General features: G+C 51.4%; 1 protein-coding gene across 5 annotated transcripts in view; it reads right to left on the reverse strand.

Moving 5' to 3' along the window:
* Positions 1 to 259: 259 nt before the first annotated feature.
* Positions 260 to 22,558, reverse strand: part of SLC41A3 (solute carrier family 41 member 3) — a 39,732-nt gene continuing 17,433 nt past the window's right edge. For 4 of the 5 annotated variants that reach the window (XM_079783952.1, XM_079783950.1, XM_079783951.1 and 1 more), the window contains 9 exons: positions 21,482 to 21,589; positions 19,101 to 19,172; positions 12,967 to 13,111; positions 9,887 to 10,033; positions 7,803 to 7,947; positions 6,609 to 6,688; positions 4,312 to 4,446; positions 2,380 to 2,528; positions 260 to 1,197 (listed from right to left, as the gene is read on the reverse strand). In XM_079783952.1, the coding sequence (XP_079640078.1) occupies positions 988 to 1,197; positions 2,380 to 2,528; positions 4,312 to 4,446; positions 6,609 to 6,688; positions 7,803 to 7,947; positions 9,887 to 10,033; positions 12,967 to 13,111; positions 19,101 to 19,172; positions 21,482 to 21,589 (1,191 nt within the window). In that variant the 3' untranslated portion in view covers positions 260 to 987. Of the gene's footprint in view, positions 1,198 to 2,379; positions 2,529 to 4,311; positions 4,447 to 6,608; positions 6,689 to 7,802; positions 7,948 to 9,886; positions 10,034 to 12,966; positions 13,112 to 19,100; positions 19,173 to 21,481; positions 21,683 to 22,558 lie in introns of all 5 variants that reach the window. The other variant, XM_079783953.1, reaches the window with a different exon arrangement.

A 22,558-nucleotide genomic window follows, 5' to 3' on the forward strand; every position in this document is an offset into this window, starting at 1 on the left:
TACATCAGAACCCCTGAGAGCTGGTTAAACCCCACACTGCTGGGCTCTGCCTCAAGACATTCTGATTTGTCAGGCCTGGGGGGAGGGAAGATTAATAATTAGCATTTCTAACAAGTTCTCTGGTGATGTTTGATGCTTCTAAGCTGGAGACTACAGTATGACAAACATTGCACTAGAGAAATGCCAGAGGTTTTCGTGACTTATAGACCACAAGTCTCATGGCTGCATTAATATCTTTACAAACACAAAATGCCAAATGCAATATATTCTATGCTTTATTTTACACTTCTGATTATTAAAATTTAAACAGAAGTGTTTGTTTAAAAAAAAGAAAAGGAAGGAAGGAAGGAAGGAAGGAAGGAAGGAAGGAAGGAAGGAAGGAAGGGAGAGAGAGAGAAAGGAGAGAAAAGAGAGAAAGGAAGAAAAAAGGAAGAAAGCAGCAGTAAAAGTAAATGCTGGGAGCGGATGGGGGCCCTGTCCTGGGAAGGGCTGCACACATTTGCAGGGCATCTCAGCAGAGTGGCCTGTGGAGCTGGACCTAGTGAAGACAGCGGTTAAGCCAGGACTCGGGGTGTCCTGAGACTTGGGCACAAATGGATCTTCTTCCTGCTCTACCCCAATCCGGGCTGCATTGGATTGAAACAGGGTCAAACATCCCCAAAGTGCACTGCCATGCCTCTTCCTTCAGAATCTTCAGGCCCGTGCACCCTTCTCTCCACACATACGTGCACTCATTCACACACTCATCTAGCACGTGGGCACATGCAGACACATTCACACACTCACAGACAGTGCTTCTGATTTTAGGCTCCATCGTGGCCTCAGGGTCCAACACCAGGGTCAAGATGTGTGAGTCTCCTTAGCAGATTGACAAAGGGCCACTGTCGAGGCAGGGAGACCTAAGGACCCAGCCAGGGAGGAACTGCATTCTGTACCCCATTGGTGCGAGGGAGCATTCTATTGACTAACTGGAGCTGCCTGGTCTCATTAGGAAGGTCCAGATGCTAGTTCTGAAATGCCATCCAGCTCTGCTTCACTCCTCAATAACCAACTGATAAGAAAGCACAGTGCTAGGAGGCCAGTCCCTAGGAGGTCCCCAACCCCTGTGAGGTAGGGGATACAGTGGCTGTCAGGATCCAGGGACTGGTGCCACGTCAGCCGAGTCATCACTTCTGCCAGGTACAGCAGGATTGTCACCTGTCATAATAACAAGCAGACAAAAAGACAATGACCAAGTCAGAAACACTAGCAGATTTCAAGGGCAGACACCAAGGTGGACATGTCAACCCCAGGGAGTCTCCTTCCACAAGCTTCTCTTGGGGTCTGGCGCTCAGCTATGAGCTTGTGCAGGGGCCAAAGAGTCCACCCTCTTCCACTCTTGCCTAGCATCCCTCCCTGTGGTTGGACCCCACGCCTGGCATATTGAAGTGCCAGACAGACCTGTTGCTGATCACTAGCCTTGACTTTCTCTGATGCACCAGCTCCACTCAACATCCTTGGAACCTTAGACACAAATCTTGCTGGGACTTCAATGTGGGTTTTCTGGAGGCCCACTTATGGGCAGCTTTGAATAGCTGGCTTTTCCTGGAGGTGCCAAGGGGTCCACACAGCACTGGTCAGGTCTCAGGGCTTCTCAGTCCCTAGCTGCAGGCTGCCCACAGCTCCTTTCCTGCTGTTGCTCAGGACAGTTTCTCAGACTGCCCCAGCCTATGCTTCAGGGTCAGGGACATGCTGAGATTGCAAATGCCACAACTCAAGGAGATCTGAAAATGCTAGCCCCTTAAAAATTGCCCACCAATGTCCATAGTAATCCCTGCAGAGTCCCCAGGCCCAGCAGGGCATCAGCCAGCTATAGTCTTGGCAGAAAGTCTTTGATATCCTTATCATTATCCAGCTTGGACTAAAGTCCACAAATGCCTTTTAACAACACCCCAGCAGGGGTCTGGTCCCTGCCCATCCCGTCTATAATAAGTGATGCATAAGGCCCAGCACATCAGCTGGACCTGTTCATCATCTTGCTTCAGGGCAACATGCTGCATTTTCAGGATGGCTCCTCTGATCCTCTGTTGAGGAGTGTAGGGTGAGTTGTATACAGTATGGACTGTGCCTTGTGAAGGGTGGAGTAATGAGTGTGCTATGTGGAGGGTGGCCTATGCAGTGTGCAATGTGGAGGGTGCAGCATGGAGTGTCTAGTGAGGAGTTAGGGATGGCCTCTGGGTCTGGATCATGCCCTTGAGCTTGAACAAGTTAGCTTGACTCCTGGAAGATGGGGACTGTGTCCTACATGTCCAGGACCCCCAACTCCACCTTCTCAGCGTCTCTCCCAGGACAGGGAACCACCACTGAATGCTCCTTTGCTGCTGCTACAATCGTCCTTACCTGGATCAGGCCTGCTAGCAGATAGAACGCCACAAAGATCTTGCTGTTTGGGACCGAAGGGCCTTCTACCAGGTAGATAACATAGAAGAAAATCAGATGGCCTGGAATCACCAGAAAGAGCAGAACTCGGGCTGACATGGAATTAATTTCTGGAAGAAACAGAACCAACGAGATTGTGTGACCTGCCTGACATGTGACAGTCTCCAGTGAGGCATCCACATTCATTCAGCTGCTTCCTGAAGGTGCCAAAGGGTAGTTCACACAGCCCTGGTGGACTATGTGGCAGGCATATTTCTGCAGATGGGGAATATAGCCCTATCCATTCGTTCATGGAGCTGGCATTTTAGAGAAGAGAGAAAAATTGGAATTGAGTAGCAGAAACAAATAGAAAAGGTCATTTCAAATTGTGACAAGTACTAGGAAGAAAATAAGTCAGGGTAATGTGGGAGAGAATGAGTGTCTATTAGTGGGAATGAGCGACAGAAATTGGAAGCTCTCTCTCGAGGAGGTGACATTTAGGCTGAGATCTGAATCTGGGGGAGAAGATTCTGGCTAGAGGAAAGAGAATGTGCAAGGGGCTTAAAGTGGAAAGCTCGGGAGTGTCGAAAAACAAAGGCTCACTAGCGATCCTTAGTGATAAACTAGCGAGGCCCTCATGGGCCTTCAGCACATTGGTGAGGTCTGCGTGCTTCCCACTCTTTTCAGGAGCCAGTGCTCCATGAGTTTGAAACGGCAAGAAATGTGATTTACCCTGCCCATCTCTTTAAAACTATAACATGTGAATATGATGGACGACTCAAACACAAAGCGTTTCAATGAAAAGTAAGCCTCCATTTGCTTATGCGTTGATATAATGTATTTTATCAACTTAATAAGGAAAAGGAAGGAAAATCATATGTAGCTTAGAAACTGGAAAGTCTACTGTAAAATAATATGTAGAGAGAGAATGAAACCATAGAAAAGCAACAAAATCTATTCATGATGAAAAATCACATAAGGTTAGATTCTTTAAAAAAAATACTTAAAAAGGAGGAGGCAAAATAATTATTATAGGAAGGTGACATAAACTCAAGAAAATTTATAGAAAGCTGCATAAAGAATTCAGGAGAACCAAGATGGCGGTGTAGGTAAATGCTTGTACTTGTGGCCTCCCACAAACACATCAAAATTACAACTAAAATACAGAACCACCGTCATCCAGACCCACCTGAAAGTTGGCTGAATGGAAGTCCTACAACTAGAGAAGTAAAGAAAGTACACCAAGACTGGTAGGAGGGGTAGAGGTGCAGAACCCGCTGGACCGGCGCCCATGTGTGCTGTTTTTTAAATCGGGAGGGAAATCATCTCTGTGGAGTCCCGTCCTCCCCCCACCCCCCCACCCCCAGGTGTAAGGGGTCTCAACCCCCAGCCCAGGCTACCAGAGCTGGGAAGAGAAGTCCCCGTAACTTCAGGCTGTAAAAACCAGTGGGGATTGTGGCTGAGAGACACAGAGGCTGCTGGAGACCCAGCTGTTCCTTTTAAAGGGTGACACCATACCTCTGAGTTCCAGCCCAGACACATACGAAGGGGAACTGGACTGTCTGGCATTGGGGCAGGAACTCAGGGGCGGCTTTCTCCCAGACAGGGGTGCTCGCAAGAGTCATTGTTCCTGTGCTGGGACCTCCCCTGTCGCAGGGCTGACTGGCAGCCATATCCGAGTCTCCGTCAGCCTGGAGCACACTGTTTGCTCCACTCTGGGGATTCCCTGAGGCCCTGCCCCATCCAGTTTGCAGCCCCATCCCAGCTGTTTGCAGCAGCTTTTCCATATGATCATCTGTGCTGAGGTCAGCGCTGGTCTTAGACATCATTGCTATAAACACGAGGTTCCAGTGACATTAATTTTTACTTGTTCAAAGCAATGGCCCCATGGCCTCTGAAAAACCTAAGACCCACCTGAAGTGCAGAAAGTAGAACATGGGTTGGGCCAGAATTTTTTCATCCAGAGGGGTAGGACCCCAGGTGTGCTCCACATGTGCAGGTAGGTGGAGATCCGGCTGGTCTGAATGGCCACCAGATTGCCACCAACACCTGTGAGGAGAAAAAGAACCTGGTTTCCCCTTCTTTACGCCAGTCTCTGAGTTCTGTTCCTTATGTTAACATCACTTTCTCCAGGAAGTCTTCCGATTCAACACTTGATCTCTTTTCCTTCTTTCCCGTTTGACCTCAGATCTTGTTTAGCACCAAACGAGGGTGGCCTGGACCTCATGAATGAGGTATCAAGGTAGTACCTGTATCACCTTCACAGCTCTTAAGGTGAAGGAAGTGTTGCAAAGTAGGTCCCCGATACATATTTATTGGGTAGAGGGAGTGTGAAAGGGAAGGAGGGCGAGTGAAAGAGGGAGGAGAGTCAATAGAGAGGTCAATGAGAGGTATCTTGATAAGCCACCCAAAGCCATAGGAAGTGACAGAAACTAGAGGACAGACTGGAATACCTGAGAAGACAGAAGGGATCTTTTCCACCTCAGGCAGGACGGAGAGGAAAGAGAACATTGGTAAGAGCAGTAAGGGAGGAGAGGCAATCATATGATGGCGGAGCTGGGGCAGCTGATAGTGTCCAGCTCTGCCAGGGGCAGAGGGCCCAGTGACACAGGCCATGCCAAAAGAGGGAGGAGAGTCAGTGGGGCTGAATTTGGGGCTGGCAGAGAACAGGGCCCACAAGGGTGACGGTCAGCTTTCGAGGTGGAGTTGGGTTGCCCCCATTCTATGTCCTCAGCTCCACAGGGAACAAACTCTTACTGGACCTCATGTGTCCCAGTGATCTCCAGGGGCAAAGACCAACTGCCTCGGGCTTCCAGACGATGCCAAAAATGGTCAGTGGGCAGAGGATGGCTGCAGATCTATTTTGCCTGGCCCACACATGATGAAAAAAATAACTCAAATTCATTGGCAGCACTTACAAATTGGGCCTTTCATCCAGATTCCCACCTTCTCCTAACAAGTCAGCTCAGGCAACTCCAAACCTTAGTTCCTACCAGGTAGCAAGTGGCCAGAGCTGAGCAGGCCCTACTCCCTTCAGTCCAGGAACATGGGCTCTGTTCCCATCACTCCTCACTGCCTAGCTGTTGTCTTGTTTGCTTAACTCAGTCAAACTGCTTGCTTGGCCCCTATAGGTATCCAAGTTGGTGCCATCCACGAATATCTTCCCAGGCTTATGGCTTTCTGGGCCTGACTTAGCTGTTGCTGTCCTCACTTATAATGGCCAGCCCTTGTGCTGGGAATAGACCCGGTTGGACTCTGTCGAGGTACAGACCTACAGGTGGCCTACTGACATTCAAGGAACAGACCTACAGGTGGTCGGCCTACTGACATTCAAGGTGCAGACCTACAGGTGGCCTACTGATATTCAAGGCCTGAGTTCCCACGGAAATGTGCGTCTTGCGGGGGGGGGGGGGGGGGGGGGGGGGCTGGCCCAAGGACCCTGACCTGCAACTGAGCCGTTCCTGTTTCTGAAGTCTCAGAACGCCACAGCCTGGGCATCAAGCAAACTGTGCAATAAGTCATCATGGCTGGTTGCTCCCCTGACCACTGGTTCCGTTACAGAGCTTTATCAGAAACCAGACACATACCAAGCTTTGGTTAAAAGAGGGTTCCTCACACAAATACCCACAGGGCCTAACCCAGAAGGTGAATCAGTGAAGGGCTGGGTAAAAGACAACAGGGAATGGAGGGGATTGAGGCAAACTGGTCAACACAGGTCCTGTCTCAGTGGCAGCTGATTCCGGCCCAACCCCCAGTGTGTAAACCCAGTATTGTTACAGCCTCGCTTTTCAAGAAAACAGAAATCCAGATTTTTGTGTGTAATGTCTCCAGTGAATCTAAGTTAAAATAAAAGAAAAACCATGAGAGGCCAACACTCCAGTTCCGAAGGCCACATTCATTCTGCAGGTGTGAGAACCTGGGTTAGATCCAGGGTGCCTTCAAGGCATGGAATTCAGGCCGTGGGAAAGCTCAGGTCTCATGGCCTGTGAGGAGCAGGGTGTGATCTGGTGGAGCAATGGGCATGCTTCTCCCTGAGGTCTCCTTCTGTTAGGAAAACCAGCCTTGGTAGCCTCTGCCTGCCAGCTTCCTGCCTCTGCCTCTGAGGGCCGGGGGCTGGACCTCTGACACCACAGCTGCCAGCCCCCACCACTTGGGGCTGCGGGGCCAACCCAGCCCAGGGTGCCCGGGTGGCAGGGATTGCCAATACCTACCGCAGATGATGGGCGTGAATATGGCCATGCCTTTGTATTGCTCCTTAGAAATGGTTTTGTTCAAGATGAGCCCTCCGAAACTGGGGAGAGAGCAGACGGCAGTTAAATGACTGGAGTTTGCGCTTGTAAGTGGCCTTGCAAACTGCCTTATCAGGCTGTCTTTTCAGCTTAGCAAACACTTTCCTTAGCCCTCTGCAAGATATCTGTTGCAGCCAGGCTGTCTCCACAGTGTGCCCTGCACCTCCCACATGCATTTTCGTCTCTAGTCTAGTCTTCGCTGTTCTCGAAGTGTGTCTGCCCACGGAAAACAAACAATAAACTCCTTTCTGAGGCCTCTCGGCTCGCTGGGCTCTGTCTTGTGACAGCCCCTGACCTGCAACCGAGCCGTTCCTTAGCAGAAAACGAACCTGCACGAGTGTCCTCTCCAGCCCCTTGTTCTTGGAAGGTGCTGCAGCAAGGCCTCGCTCCCACCAGCCCCTGTAGTTTAGCCAAGGCTGTCCCACCCCGAGGGCCCTGAACAAGTGCGATCCTTTTGTGTAAGGAACCCAGGAGCAAAGATGCCTACACCATTGCCTCTCTCCTCTGAGAATCAAAGTTAGGAAAGCACATCAGAAAGAACTGGGGTGGCCCCCTCAGGGCCTGCTAGCGGGAAGGGCCCTTGAGAATGGAGCTAGACGGCAGAAGGCCTGGGCTCAGCTAAAGGCCCAGGCTCTGGAGGCACTAACCCCTCAGCCCCTCTAGGTCCCACAGGCAGCCATGCTGTGGAAATGGTGTTTGCAGAGCCATTGCCTTGAGGCCAGATGAGAGACTCCCTGCAGCTTAAGCAGGGGCCAGGCCAGGGAGAGCTGTGGCAGCAGGGGAACGGGAGGCGGGGTCCCACAGGCCTGGACAGGGCAGGGAGCCAGGGCACTAGCACTCAGCTGATGTTTCCAGGTTCGGCTCTTCCTGGCTCTCTGGTGCTCTGGCAAATGTAAACAGGGCTGCCTCTCAGAACAAACAAGTCTAGGGTTCTTGGTAAGAAAAACAGAGGCAGAGAGTAAAGAGGTCTCACTCAACCAGCCTCAGTCCACGCCCACCATGGCCACAGGGCAGTGACCCGCCCCCTCCTCGGGGGTGCTTGGCTCTCAGGCCACTCTCTTGAACACAAAGACGGGGGATGGCACGGGGAGGGGAGAGGCCCTCACTCATGCTCACCTGCTAATCACCATTGCTAGGATGATTGGGAACCACCCGAACTTTAGGATCTTCATGATGGGGGGGTTCTGCTTTGCAATGAGGACCCACACCGGGGTCAGGGCCATGAAGCCGATGCAGACCACGGGAGTCAGAAACCGGCTGTCTGGGAAGAGAAAGAAGAAAAAAGGGGATGCACACAGCCATGTGGCCAGGGCCAGAGCACAGCATGGCGTGGTGGGCAGCGGCCTGGGTTGTAGAGGTAAGAGGTGGGCTGGGAACTAAAGGCTCTACAGGTGTGAGGAGACACTTCCGACCTCATCAGCTTCAGTGACACCTCCCCAAGCATTTCCTCATCCTGTTAAGCAACTGGAAAAGCTCCTCTGTCCTCAGGTCCTGCCCCCTTCACTTTCCCTTCTCGGGTTTTGCTATTTTCCTGACATAAATACCCTCCTCTGCCTCCTCCCACCCAGTGAGATGGAAGCAAGTGTCAGTCTGGGAGACAGCAGCCTGCAGGGGCGCCTACTAGCAGGACACCTTTGCGTCTAGTCCAAGTTTTCTGGAACTCCTCAGAAGCCTCAGCAGAAGTCCCACCTCCTATTCTCGCAGCCCTGTGGTGGACACTTCATTCCCCTGCACATGGCTTGTCTTCCTGACTACACTGGCAGATGTGATAGTCAATGGCTCACACCTTGTCAGTGAAGATGTGTCTGATATGTGCCAGGCCCAGTGACGCACTCCCCACCCCCTACCCAGTGCACCCAAGATAAACTCACAGTCCAACTGGAGAGACGGACGACCCGACAACGATTCAACATCTAATAAAGTCGTGAGTTGAAACCCACTATTTCAGGAGGGGTACAGCAGGGGCGAAGTGGAAGGGTCTGGGGACACCAGTGACCCGAATTAATTTTGCAAATCAAATAGGATTAACCCGTACACAAATCTTCTTATTCTAAATTCAGTTTGGCTTAAAAATAAAATGAGGTCATCTTATTATTAACTCTTCATTATCATGCACATGAACGTTGAGAGGCTCCCAAATCATTAAATAGGGTTGGTGGTAGGCAGTTCCCAGGGTAGCCAGGAGCCAGCCCAGAGCCGAGAAAGGCTCCGCGTGCCTGAACACGCGACGGCAGAAGTGTTTTGTTGCTCTGCTTCAGCCGCCAACACGTGAACACGGGGTGATTTCTCCAATGCTTGCGTGCGTGTTCCCACGAGGCGGTGATAAACTGGAGCTCCGCTGTGCTGCTCCTTTGTCTGGGGCCTTTCCTCCCACCAACTGTCCCCCATGCCCAGCCTCCCCACCGTCTCATCACCACCCACTCCGTTCACTTATGCTGCCTGCCCCCGAGCACCCAGGGTCCTGACGGTGCCCGGAATCGACACTCACTAGATGCCAACAGTTGTGGGCAGCCCTCTGAGCGAGACCGTGCCAGGTGGGAAGTAAAAAGTGTGACACTCAGAAGGGAGTGGTCAGCTGTGGAAACCCGGAAGGGAAAACCCCTGGGCCTGGGTGATGCTGCCCGGCCACACTGCCCAGGGCATGAGCAGACTCTGTGTTCATGGCAGCCCTGGGAGACCTCTGGGAACGTGAGGGCCTGCAGCCACAAGACGTGTGAACTCCTCCCTCAGCTACTGAGCAGGCTGCCAGGCCGCCTTCTGAGAAGCCCGGCTTCCCCTGGCTGGCACCTGCAGGGACAGCATATGCTGCTGCTGCCCGGGACAGACCTTCCTCCCTGGGAGACTTCTGGGGCAGGTGACATGTGCCCAGTGTGAACTGCCTTCCCCGAGGAGGCGCTGCCGCTGTGTTGAAGTGGCCAGACCAGCCTAGAACCTCCCCGGCCTCCTCGCATACCCTGGTCTAAGGTGATAACTGACAACCTATGTGTCAGCTAACACGGTTGGGAGAGCCGAGGAACTTGCTGGAGAACTCCTTGATTTGCTCAGGGACTTCAGGCTTTGTTTCTACAAAAGGAGGATCGCCGACGCCACCACCGAGCCTGTGGGTTCCTTCCTGCGGCGCCCGATTTGAATGTTGCAGCTCAGTGCAAACCTTCCCGCTCAGCCTTGCTGGCGGGCCCCTCCTCCTTGGGACCCCCTACCTTTGTATTTATAGAAGAAGCTGCTAATGAAAGCCAGGATGGACAGCGTGATGAGGTCTCCCAGGCTGGCTGCAATGGGTGTGGCGATGTTGTCTGGGTTGACCCCGAGCTTTCGAGCACCAATCACTATACAGACCATCAGCAGCCCTGCAGAGAGGAGAGAGAGGAGACTCGAGGCTCGGGGAACGGACTGACCCCGAGGAGGCTCAGCAGCACAGGATGAGGAGGGGGTCAGGAGGCTGCTCAGGAGCGCCCTTCCCTCTGTCAGCACAAGCCAGGCCACCTGGCTGGGAGTGTCAGACTCCGCTTTGTGGCTCTCTGGCATGATGCTAAGGAGCAGCCCCGAAGCTTTGATGACACACTCAAACCCGCTGGGGAGACCACAGCAGGCGCTTCCTGGGCTTCCAAACCGCTTGGACTAGAGACATGAAGCTCACAGGCCCTCACTGCGGGGAAGGTGCTCCCAACTGCTCTGAGCAATGGAGCCCCAGGGACCGCGCATCGCCTCCCATGCCTGCTGGGGCGCCTGGAGAAGCAGATGCCCAGGTGGAATCAGTCAAGTGAGCAGCTCCAAGGGAAACAGGAGGGTGGCGGAGCAGGGTGGCCCCTGCGGCAGGACAGAGGGAGAGGAGGGGCACGTGCAGACCGCAGTGCAGTGCTGGGAGCGGTCCTCAAGCCAAAGGCGGGTCCATGTCTGGGGAACAGGCCCATCTCAGGGGCCCTGAAGAGCCACCACCGGGTGGAGTCAGCAGGTGGCCTCTGAGTGAGGGCTGATGGATTTTAGGGTGCAGCACTGAGGACCTGCCCCGTAGCTGGAGACCTGAGGGGGACACCACCACTTCAGGTCCTACTTTCTCTTCTGAGGTGAATGTCACACGTGGACTTCGAGCCCCCATCTGCTCCTTAGGCCCTAACCCAACCACATCGCATGTGGGTCTTTATGAAGACACTGTATCGTGGCTGTTGCTGTTTTAACACGTTACCCAGTATCCTGTAATTCTAAAAATACTTAGCGTTACCACCTCAATGTCGTCTTAACGCTGGGTTGACCCATGCTTTCAAGCCACAGTCTGTGCCCTATTTTGTGGCCAGGTCTTAGCTACTTTATCTCTTTTGAAACAGCAGTTCTAAGTGAATCCGAATTTGCATGGTTAAACTGGTGGTCTGGTGCCAGTCCCACCGGGACTACACACAGGGACACCGTCAGTTTGAGAGCACTGATTAAGAGCCGCCACCACCCCCTGGCTTTATGGCACAGTCATGTCGTGGTCACACTGTGAGACACCGGCGACTTTTCTGACCTTCCACACAACTTTGGGTAATCCTGATTATGTCCATGCATCTGCGCTTCACCCCATCTCTGGGCCTCTGTTTTCTCATCTGTAAAATGGGGAGCTATGACATTCTGTACAAGGCCCTACAGGAACAGGCCTTCTGAATCATTTGATTGTATTGTTTTCAGAGGAAACTGCATGCCAACCATCTCCTGGGCTCTCTATTTCTCCAGGTTTGGCATACCATCCTGCCTTTCCTTTGACCAGACTGAGTAATTGTGCCCCACCCCATGCACATGCATAGGCATGTGACCCGGTGCAAACATCCCACCTGGGAAGCACAACTTGTGAATTTGCTCCTAGGCTTCTGCACTCTTACCTCCCCTCCCAATCATGGGCCCTAGTGCAGGAATGCAGCGGTTCCATCGATCAGCTGCCTGGTAGGAACAAAAATCACCAAATAACCCGCTGCATTAACTTACAGAGAGCTGAGCTCAACGGTGTTTTGTGGGCAGTCAGATGGCTGGACAGAAGTGTAAATACAAATCCAATGTATAAAGTTATCACTTGTTCCTTCTTGCATTTGCACACATTGCGACATACCCACAGATACACAATCCACAAGAGAGTCAGAATGAAGTCCATCCATTCAGCAAACATTTGGGAGCTGGTTATATGCCTGGGACTGTTTTAAGTAACTGGGCTCTGTACTCACACTTAAATGCCTGTCGGATTGAGGAACAGACCATATGCAAGGAAGTGAACAAGCATTTGAAGTAAATAAATAGGATACTAAAAACAAAGAGTGACTTTGGACAGGGCTACTCTAGAGAGCTGATCAGAGAAGGCCTCAGAAAGGAAGAGGCATTGACACTTAATTGGAATTACCTGTCTGCTCCCATATGGATGTCTCACTCTGAACTAGAATATAAACATCACAAAACAGGATCCCTGGGAATTTTGCTCACGAGTGTATGCTCAGCACCATAACAGTGCATGGCCAGCGGCAGACACTCAGTAAACACTGAGTAATAACGAGTGGGTGACATTCTTTGGTACAGCCAACTGGTTCTCCACTGACATGCGTGGGCTCCAAGGTCGGGGTTACGTCTGCCAGAGCCTCCGGCTTTCCGCCTTCCGTAGACACGTAGGAAGCATCTTGTGGCAGCCAGTGTGATAGGAGCAGCAGATGGAAAAATAGGAGATGGAGGCCTCCCGCTCTGAGGAGCTGACATTGTAGCAGGAAGGTGAGACGGAAAATGAACAGAGAAACCAGATAATCTCAGATTTTCCCAAGTGTTCCAAAGGGGAACGGCATGGGACAGTAGTGCATGGCGGCAGTGGAGAGGGGAGAGGGAGGAGGACAGTACATGGGAGGGGTAGTCAGGAAACACCTCTCTAAAGAGAGAAAATTTAAGCTAAAAACTGAGCCTTGCTCCTCACATGACTGCACACAGCAGAGCAACACAAGCCCACACCCAAGCCATGCCTGAGAAATGGCTAAGGACTGAATGAATGAGTGAATGAATGAGTGAATAGATGAATGTCTACAGAGCCACAGGCCGGTTCTTTAAACAAGCAGAGGGAAGAAACGGAGTTAGCAGCTCCCCCGGCACACACACCTTACCCAGGACGGGGCTCACTGCCCTCTTCCCCTGCCCACAAGGTGGGTCGTGACTTGGCAGGATGCCCAAGGCCCCACCAGTAGTGCTCCGTTTTTTTTGGAACTGAAAGCAACAAAGTGCTGAGAGTGGAGCATGGGGCCAGCCGGGAGGAGGAAGGTGCTGGGGTTGGGGCACAGCTCACCTAGAGCAAGGGCCGCGAGGAAGGCGGTGATGACACTGCTGGCACACAGCAACTCCACCTTCGCAAAGTCCAGCTCCCCCCTAGACGCAGCTCCCAGCAGCAGGGCAACCATAGCAGCCAGGAGCCCCACGACGGTGGCCTGCACCTGTCGGGCAGAAATCAGAAATGTGAGGAAAGGTCCTCTGATCTCTTGCTTCTCTCATTCTCTCAATATTCTCTGATCAACCTCCCTAGTTGTCAGGAAAATTTTAAATGAAATCGTAACTTGAAGACATATTATTCATTTGTAACTGCTATTGGTCCTCCTCTATTAAAAGATTAGCACAGTCTTATTTTCTGCTGGGATCCTCAGCTTGAGGAGAGGCTGAATCTCAGCCCTCATCTGTGCTCACCAAATAAATGGATGCATGAATCTATGAGTGGATGGGATACACTCTTTTTACCCATCAGACTAGGTAAAATTAAAATTTGAAAGGTTGATAATATAAAATACATCTGGAGGGAAATGGTCTCATACATTGATGGTGGTAAAATTGGTACAGGGATTTTGGAGGAAAACTTAGATGTACATTATCCATATACCTTATGATCAAGCATTTTGCAGGGAAACAATTGTACCTATGTACAAAGAACCATGTAATGATAATGATATTTGGAGCTGCTATTTACTGAGTGCTTACTATTTGCTATTGTAAGAGATTTTCATTCATTAAGTCGTTGAGAGAAAAGTACAAATTACAGAATTACATGTACAGTGTAATATTTTTTGTGTTGTCAATCCGCACCTGAGGATGTTTTGCCCATTGATATTGAGAGAATAGAAGGGAGGGAGGGAGAGAGAAACACTGATGTGAGAGAGACACATTGATTGGTTGCCTCCTGCACACACCCCAACCAGAGCCCGGGATCAAACCTGCAAAGCAGGTACGTGCCCTTGACCAGAGAATGGAAACCTCGAGCCTCTGGTGCATGAGCCAATGCTCTAACCACTGAGTCACATCAGCCAGGGCTACAGTATAATATGTTTTAAGCTTAAAAATACAGAAAATTGTTATCATACATTGTCTATGGCATATATACACTGAGTGGCCATATTATGATCTCTGAACGCATAATAATCTGGCCACTCAGTGTGTGTGTGTGTGTGTGTGTGTGTGTGTGTGTGTGTGTGTGTGTATTAGAGGCCCGGTGCATGAATGCGTGCATCGGTGGGGGAGGGGACATGGGCGGTTGGCCAGCCTGCCTGCTGGTCGAACTCCTGGTCGAGGGGACATTTTGCATATTAGCCTTTTATTATATAGGCTATACACTGAGTGGCCAGATTATTATGCGTTCAGAGATCATAATAATATGGCCACTCAGTGTATATGGTAAATACAAAAAGTAGTTTAGAAGAATACTTTCAATGCTGGTGAGGTTATGAAGAAACCAATACTTCAAATATTAATACTTGTGCTATAGTTTAATACTAAGAAAGCAAATATTTTGTAATCTTTTTGGGGGAAATGTGGAGCTTTAAACTGTTCATACCTTGTGAACTTGTGGGAAGTTCTCTCAAGAAATTCGTGCTAAAGAGAGCATTTTCATTGCAGGATAATTTTTCAAGTAGAAGCCTCCACACAACTGCAGGTGCATCCACAGGGCACCAGTATAGTGAAGTGGGTCCGGGCCGAGGTTAGGCAGGTTTACACTGGTCCTGCTGGGCCAGCTCTTGATGGCTGTCCTTCAATCTTACTGGGGTATCTCCAGGCGCTACTAATTGTTAAAAATTTTAAATATCACTCTTGGTTATATTTACACTAGAGGCCTGGTGCACGATATTCATGCACGGGTGGGGTCCCTAGGCCTGGCCGGCAATAATCAGGGCCGATTGGGGCCTTCCAGCTGCCAGCTGGGGCCTTCCTTCATTCCGTGCCGCCCCCTGGTGGTCAGTGCATGTCGTAGTGAGCGATCAAACTCCAGGTCAAACTCCCAAGGGGATACTTTGCATATTAGCCTCTTATATATATATATACTAGAGGCTCGGTGAACGAAATTCGTACACAGGGGTGTGTGTCCCTCAGCCCAGCCTGTACCCTCTCCAATCTGGGACATCCCTCTCACATTCCAGGACTGCTAGCTCCCAATTGCTCGCCTGTCTGCCTTCCTGATTGCCCCTAACCGCTTCTGCCTGCCAGCCTGATCAGCCCCTAACCACTCCCCTGCCAGCCTGATTGATGCCTAACTGCTCCCCTGCCAGACTGATTGCCCCTAACTGCCCTCCCATGCAGGCCTGGTCACCCCTCACTGCCCTCCCCTTCAGGCCTGGTCCCCCCCAACTGCTCTCCCCTGCAGGCCTGGGTCCCCAACAAACTGCCTTTCCCTGCAGGCCCAGTGCCCACAACTTCCCTCCTCTGCCAGCCTGGTCACCCCTAACTGCCCTCCCCTGCAGGCCTGATTGCCCCCAACTGCCCTCCCTTGCAGGCCTTGTCCTTCCCAACTGCTCTCCCCTGCTGGCTATCTTGTGGTGGCCATCTTGTGTCCACCTGGGGGCAGCCATCTTGTGTTGGAGTGACAGTCAATTTCCATATTACTCTTTTATTAGATAGGATACTAGAGGCCTGGTGCACGAAATCATGCACGGGGGTGGGGGGTGGGTGTCCCACAGCCCAGCCTGCACCCTCTCCAATCTGGGACCCCTCGAGGGATATCCGACTGCCCTCTCACAATCCAGGACTGCTGGCTCCCAACTGCTCACCTGCCTGCCTTCCTGATTGCCCCTAACCGCTTCTGCCTGCCAGCTTGATCACCCCCTAACCACTCCCCTGCCAGCCTGATTGATGCCCAACTGCTCCCCTGCCAGCCTGTTTGCCCCTAACTGCCGTCCCCTGCAGGCCTGGTCCCCCCCAACTGCTCTCCACTGCAGGCCTGGGTCCCCCCCAACTGCCCTTCCCTGCAGGCCCAGTCACCCCCAACTTCCCTCCTCTGCCGGTCTGGTGACCCCTAACTGCCCTTTCCTGCATGCCCGGTCACCCCCAACTTCCCTCCTCTGCCGACCTGGTCCCTCCCAACTGCCCTCCCCTGCTGGCCATCTTGTGTCCACATGGGGGCAGGATCTTTGTCCACATGGGGGCAGCAATCTTGTGTTGGAGTGATGGTCAATCTGCATATTACTTTTATTAGATAGGATAGAGGCCTGGTGCATGGGTGGGGGCCGGCTGGTTTGTCCTGAAGGATGTCCCGGATCAGGGTGGGGGTTCCCTTGGGGCGTGGGGCAGCCTGGGTGAGAGGCCTGTGGTGGTTTGCAGGCCAGCCACACCCCCTGGCAACCCAAGTGGAGGCCCTCGTATCTGGGGTTTATTTATCTTCTAGTGGCTTGTGGGTGTAGCGGAGTGATGGTTAATTTGCATATTACTCTTTTATTAGATAGGAGGACTAGAAGCCCAGCCCACAAAATCATGTGGCCCCGCCCACCCGCACGGCCTCACCATGCTCGCAGCCCCACCCACCCACACGCGCCCCACCCACCCACGCTGGTCTTTGGTTGTTACGGCATTAGGGCCACAGGCCTTTTATAATATAGATTAGAGGCCCAGCGCACAAAATTCATACACGAAGGGGGGGTCCCCTCAGCCTGGCCTGCACCCTCTCCAATCCGGGACCCCTTGGGGGATGTCCGACTGCCTCTAGCAATCCAAGACCACTGGCTCCTAACCACTCACCTGCCTGCCTGCCTGATCGCCCCTAACTACTCCCATACTGGCCTGATCTCCCCTAACTGCTCCCCTGCTAGCCTGATCGCCCCTAACTGCCTCTACCTCGCCTTGCACCTAGGACGCAGGATTCCCTCCTCCAGCCGGTTACAGGCACCCGGGACCTGGGACCTGGGCTTCCCTCCCTCCGGCCAGCCACAGGCACCCAGGACCCAGGCCGGCCACAGCCGCAAGGGATCGTGGGTTGGCAGCTTTGCCTGGGCCGCAGCCTCAGGCACCCAGGACCACGGGGCGGGTGGCTTGTCCCTCTCCCGGGCCACAGGTGCAGGGGCAGGCGCTGGCGCCCGGGACAGCGGGGCAGGCGGCTTGTCCCTTTCCCGGGCCACAGGCAGAGCCGCTGGCACCCAGGAGCACGAGGACTGTGGGGCGTGTGGACTGTCCCTCTCCCGGGCTGCAGGTGCAGGCACAGCCACTGGCGCCTGGGACCATGGGGCGTGCGGCTTGTCCCTCTTTCCCAGGCCACAGCCTGGCTGGTCCCCATTCCTTTCTCACAAACTCATTTGTGCCTGGCTGGTCCCCATTTCTCTCTCCCCAGTGTTGAGTGTCTGAGCTGTTACTGCGTGATGGTGTGAGGGTGTGACAGCGTGAGAGCGTGATGACCATTTTCATATTAGCTCTTTATTATGTAGGATAGATGATGGAATATGCTGAAGTTTTAAAAAGTTTTCTTGTGAAACTTGTTGCACTACTTATGCTTATGTTTAGTGTTTTAAAAATAGAGGGGACAAAATTTTACCCTCACTATCATTCGAACCATGTGCCAAACTACTGCCTGGCCCAGAATGGGACTTAATAAATGTTTGTTAAGTCCAATCATGTGAAAATGTACATACATATGAACAAGGATTTGGTGTAAAACAGAAAAGTAAATCCAGTGACTTGTAGCTGAGGTATTTATCACTTACCCCTTTCAGATCCACTGTTAGGGGTATCAGGAGTGTCTCATTTAATCTCTGAAACTCTTCAGCTACAAGCCAAATCTGGCTGTACATTATCCATATACCTTACAGCAAGCATGTCAAACTCATGGCCCATGGGCCACATGCCTCATTTATTTGGCCCGTGTTAGCCTTTGTGTTTGACATGCTTACCTTACAGTATATCACGGGTGGTCCAGGCCCATGCAAGTCACTTCAAGTGGAGAAAGAAACATCCAAACACAGAATTGCAACAAGGGCAGCCCCAGCAGCACATGCAAGGCACCAAAGAGCTGTACCTGGTGTCAGGTTAGAACCGAGACCTAACTAGAGTCTTTAAAGGGCTTCATTGCCAAGTGAACAAAAGGAAAAAGGACATTCCAAGAAGAGATAACCGCATATGCCAAGACATGCGGCTGGTGGGGCAGGTGGGACCAGACCGTGAATGCTTTTTGGACCAGGCCCACACTTGGACAAGGGGAACCAATAGAAGGGCTGAAAGAAGAAGGGGTCTGATCAGCTTTAGGCTTTCGAAAAGGTCACTTAGGTAACCATGCAGAGGTGAGTGGAAGGTCAAGAAGCCTGAAGCAGTTAAAACAGTGAAGACGTTTGCAGTCAGCAAGGGGACCAAGAGGCCGAGGCAAGGAGGGGCAAGGCTGGATTCCTGCATAGCTCAGAGGTAGGATGCTCAGTACCTGGATGTAAGGACAAGGGGCAGAGAAGCTGAAGTGATGCAGTTTCCAGCTTAATTAAATGGTCAGACCAGGGGTCCTCAAACTTTTTAAACAGGGGGCCAGTTCACTGTCCCTCAGACCGTTGGAGGGCCGGACTATAGTTTAAAAAAAACTATGAACAAATTCCTATGCACACTGCACATATCTTATTTTGAAGTAAAAAAACAAAACAGCAAAAACACCCACATGTGACCTGCCGGCCGTAGTTTGAGGATGCCTGGGTCAGACTATGCACTAGGCATAGCTAGCATGATTGATTATCACGTGCAACCTAGACACCATGCCTCTCCTATGACCCACAGCTCACAACAGCCCACCTTGCAGGTGAGGTGAAGTGACTTGCCTGAGGGTTCCCAGCTGGTTGACTTCCAGAGTGAGTTTTCAACCATCAAACCAGACAGAGTTGGGGACTTCAGAACAGGTGAGTGTGAGAAGGGAAGGTGATGAGGCCAGATCTAGCTATGCTGTTTCAGGGATACTTTGGGGGCAGTTTGCACCCCAGGCTACGAGAAAAAGAAATGAACAAGTACAGGCAAATCTTTCAAGTAGCCTCCAGCTACTGCAAGCATGTGGTCTGGTGGGCATGGGGTGAATGGATGAGTAGCTCCCATCCCCAAAACTCCATCCAGAGCGCAGGGACAAGGCTCACTGAGCCCTCACTCTTCCCACCAGCCTGGCTGCAGATTCCAAAGAGGGGAGGGGACCCATCCATCAGGTAAAGGGAGAGTCACCTGAATGAGGGCGAGGTTACTGTTGATGACTCGGTGTTGCTCCCGGGGGTCATCAATTTGTCCAGTGTTGGCCTAGTATGGGGAGAAAAGGGCAAAGGGTAAGTCTGCTTAGGCCCAAAGCCAGGGTCAATCCTTCCTGGAAAAAAGGCAGTCTCTCAGGAGACAAATCAGCAAATACCACTTCATTGACATCAGAGAAAATTATTAACCAGCTTTCAAAAGAGTGACTGGGGAGTGGAGAGGTAAAGACACGGGTACCTTTGAGAAACAGATGGTATCATGAACCATCTCTCCCATACCCAAGTGTGGAAACGCACACACATGTATACATGCACACAAGCACACACAGGCATGCGTGTCACCCGCAATTTCAGGGCCACTTGACTCCCAAGTTCCTCCACACGCCACAGGGGAGGAGGGCTCTGTGACCCTGGCCTGCGCCCTCTGCCAGTTCTCTGGCCCCATTCTCCTAAAATTCCCTTCTTCCCACGCCAGTGGGACGTCTCAAAGAACCACCCACCTCCCAACCTCATCTCTGCAAATCATCCCATTTCAGAAACACATGCAAGTCCCTCTCCTCTTAGTATTAAAAAACAGGCTCAGAATGATGACTTTCTCCTTTAAAGATGGTAGGTAGTTGGGTCCAAATATAGCAATTGCCAGCAAAATTCAATACATAGATAAGAAAAGATTTCAAAGCAAAAATGTTTTCTCAGCTCCTTTGTACTGAGTTCTTTAAGTTCCTGAACTCCCAGGGGCAAAATATAATCACTTTTCTTTGTACAAACAAGGAGAGTTTTTTTGTCATTAGCATGATGGACATTGGGGACATATCACAGAAATGTCCCGGGGCCTCAGTCAACTCTTCCACAGACAGACGAACACCCACCTCAGGGATGCTCATAGGAACAAGGGAATAAGGTGGAGCAGAACAGCTGCAGGACCTTCCCTTGCCTGGCTGACTTGTGCCAACAGTGGGATACCTGGACGCAGTTAAGACTGCGTTTTGGGGTAAGAAAAGGCAGAGCAGTACCTAGAGTGGCCAGTAGAGGGACACACAGCCCCCAGATCCATAAGACCAGTCACTGGTATATACCTCCAGGCAACACATTCTGACCCTCCTCTCAATCACCAGAGGTAGCCTGCTCTAAAGAAGGCAGCATTCTCGAAAACACAGAGTAAAAGGAGATCTAAAATACAACTGTAAGAGAGTAAACTTCTGTTGTTTTAAGCCACTAAATTTGCAATACTTTGTTATAGCTGTAACAGGGAACCTGGCACTGGCTTAAGACACAGAAAGTATTCTCTTACAGGTCAGGTGGCCAGGGGTCTGCAATGAGTCTGATGGGGCTAAAATCACGGTGTCAGGAGAGCCTTGCTCTAGGGGAGTCTGTTCCTGTGCTTTTTCCAGTAGGTAGAGCAACATGTTTTGGCTCATGGCTCTTCCTCCATCTTCCAAGTGGCAGAACATCTTCTCCTTGGACTCTGCTTCTCTCAGAGGCCTTCTCTTCTGTCTGAAACTTCCCTCTGCCTTCCCGACATAAGTGCTCTTATGATGACACTGGGGTAATTCAGGATGCTCTCCCATCCAAGGCCCTTAATGTAATCACAGCTGCAAAAACCCTGTCCATACATCTTTGAGGGCTGTTGTTCAGCCCACACCCCTCACCTGTCTTTCCAGAGTCCTGCTCCAGGTAGCCGCTCCCCCACCCTTTGCATTCCACCTAAAGCCATTGCTCTTCTCTCATTTTCTTGAACACACCTCACTTCCTCTTGCCACAGGCCTTTTTCACATACAGAATTGGATGTCCAATGGGCATCAGAGAGAGGAAAAGAATTTCCATTCCCGGGAGAGTTGGGAGAGGTGAGAAGAGGGGCACAGCTAGGGGCCTTGTTAGTCAGAGCCCACAGGAAACAACTCTGGTTGCGGGGCAGTCAAAAGCCCTTCTGCAGAATAAAACCCCTCCTGGAGATCATTACCAGCACTTAATACCCTGTCTCCTCTATGACATCCTCCATCAGCCCTGTGGTGCTCATCATGGCTTCAGTGTGAATGCATGGAGCTGGGCTCAGGGTCCAGGTGGCCGTGCAGAGGCAGCCCAAAGACTTGGGCACAGGGACACAGAGCCCTACCTGACATTGGGTTAAAGAAGAAACTCAGGGCACACAGGGGCTGGGCCTGGGCATACAGCAGTCCAGCTTGGCTAAACAGGATGATGGGCTGGGAAGAGTGACCAAGTAGAGCAATGTGACAGAACAAAACTCAACACAACACTTCTTTTTGGAGAGTCCAACCCACCCACCTACAAGCTACGTCGGGGAGACCTGGTGGTGCAGACATTTCCCTCCCTGAGGGGTAGGTGACCCAGATGTCCACTTACAGCTGTGGAGAGTCGTGATGCCAGTGTCATCTCCAGGTTCCCCTTCAGGCCCACCAAGGGTGGCACCAATGTCAACAGGTCTTTAACCTCCACAAACACGGGCCAATGCTGGTGGGACAGAACAAGAAGCTCAATCCATACACACATAATGGCATATCTCGGACATTTCTTGAGAGCTTTTCACAAGTTACTCCTCACTCCCTGTAAAACAAATGAGTAAGATTAAATCGTTTCCTTTAAAAAAATGTTTTTATTGGTTTTAGAGAGAGAGGAAGGGAAAGAGAGAGAAAGACATCAATGAGAGAGAAACATCAATCAGCTGCCTCCTGCATGCCCCCTACTAGGGATCGAACCCACTACCTGGATGTAAGAATAAACGAGTCATCTTTTCTGTCAAATAACAGTTTAGACAGCCACCATTTGGACTGCGTGACTTGGCAGCTGCCATGTTGGCCGCATGGCTTGCAGCTCCCCTGGGGGCCGCCATCTTGAAACAGCATAGGCCAACCCCTCCCTTTAAATCAGCCAATCACGAAAGACTGTGCGCCTGAGTTCCAATCAAGAGCAAGGGACAGGTCACGTGCATCAGGGATTATAAATCTCAAGTGCGCTTCCAGATCATGTGTGCGCACCCTTCTGCATAGAAGTAAAGATATTTGCCTTGCTGCCTGGCTCCCGAGTATGTTTTGTGTTCTACCAGGACCCCTGACTTGGGGAGCTCACCTATTTCTAACACTGGGCACGTGCCCTTACTGGGAATTGAACCTGTGACCTCTGGGTGCATGGGATAACACTCAACCAACTGAGCCACATTAGCCAGGGCCTAAACAGTTACTTAAGTGGCTTTAAACTAAATACAAAATAATGATGAAGCTGTGAACTTTTCTCAGTACTATTCAGTGAACAGCAGTAGAGGCCTCAAAAGAGTCCCTTTCTCTCTCTGGTCCTCAGAACCTGGGAAAAATGGGGGGGAAGTTGGATTGAGCCTGTGGACACACTTTGTCAGGTGTACACAATGTGTTTGTAGAAATAGGAATGAGTCACCAATTTCAAAGCTGGGAGATCCACATGAATTGG

This window comes from Cnephaeus nilssonii, assembly GCF_951640355.1.
Source record: "Cnephaeus nilssonii genome assembly, chromosome: 11".
Lineage (NCBI taxonomy): Eukaryota > Metazoa > Chordata > Mammalia > Chiroptera > Vespertilionidae > Cnephaeus > Cnephaeus nilssonii.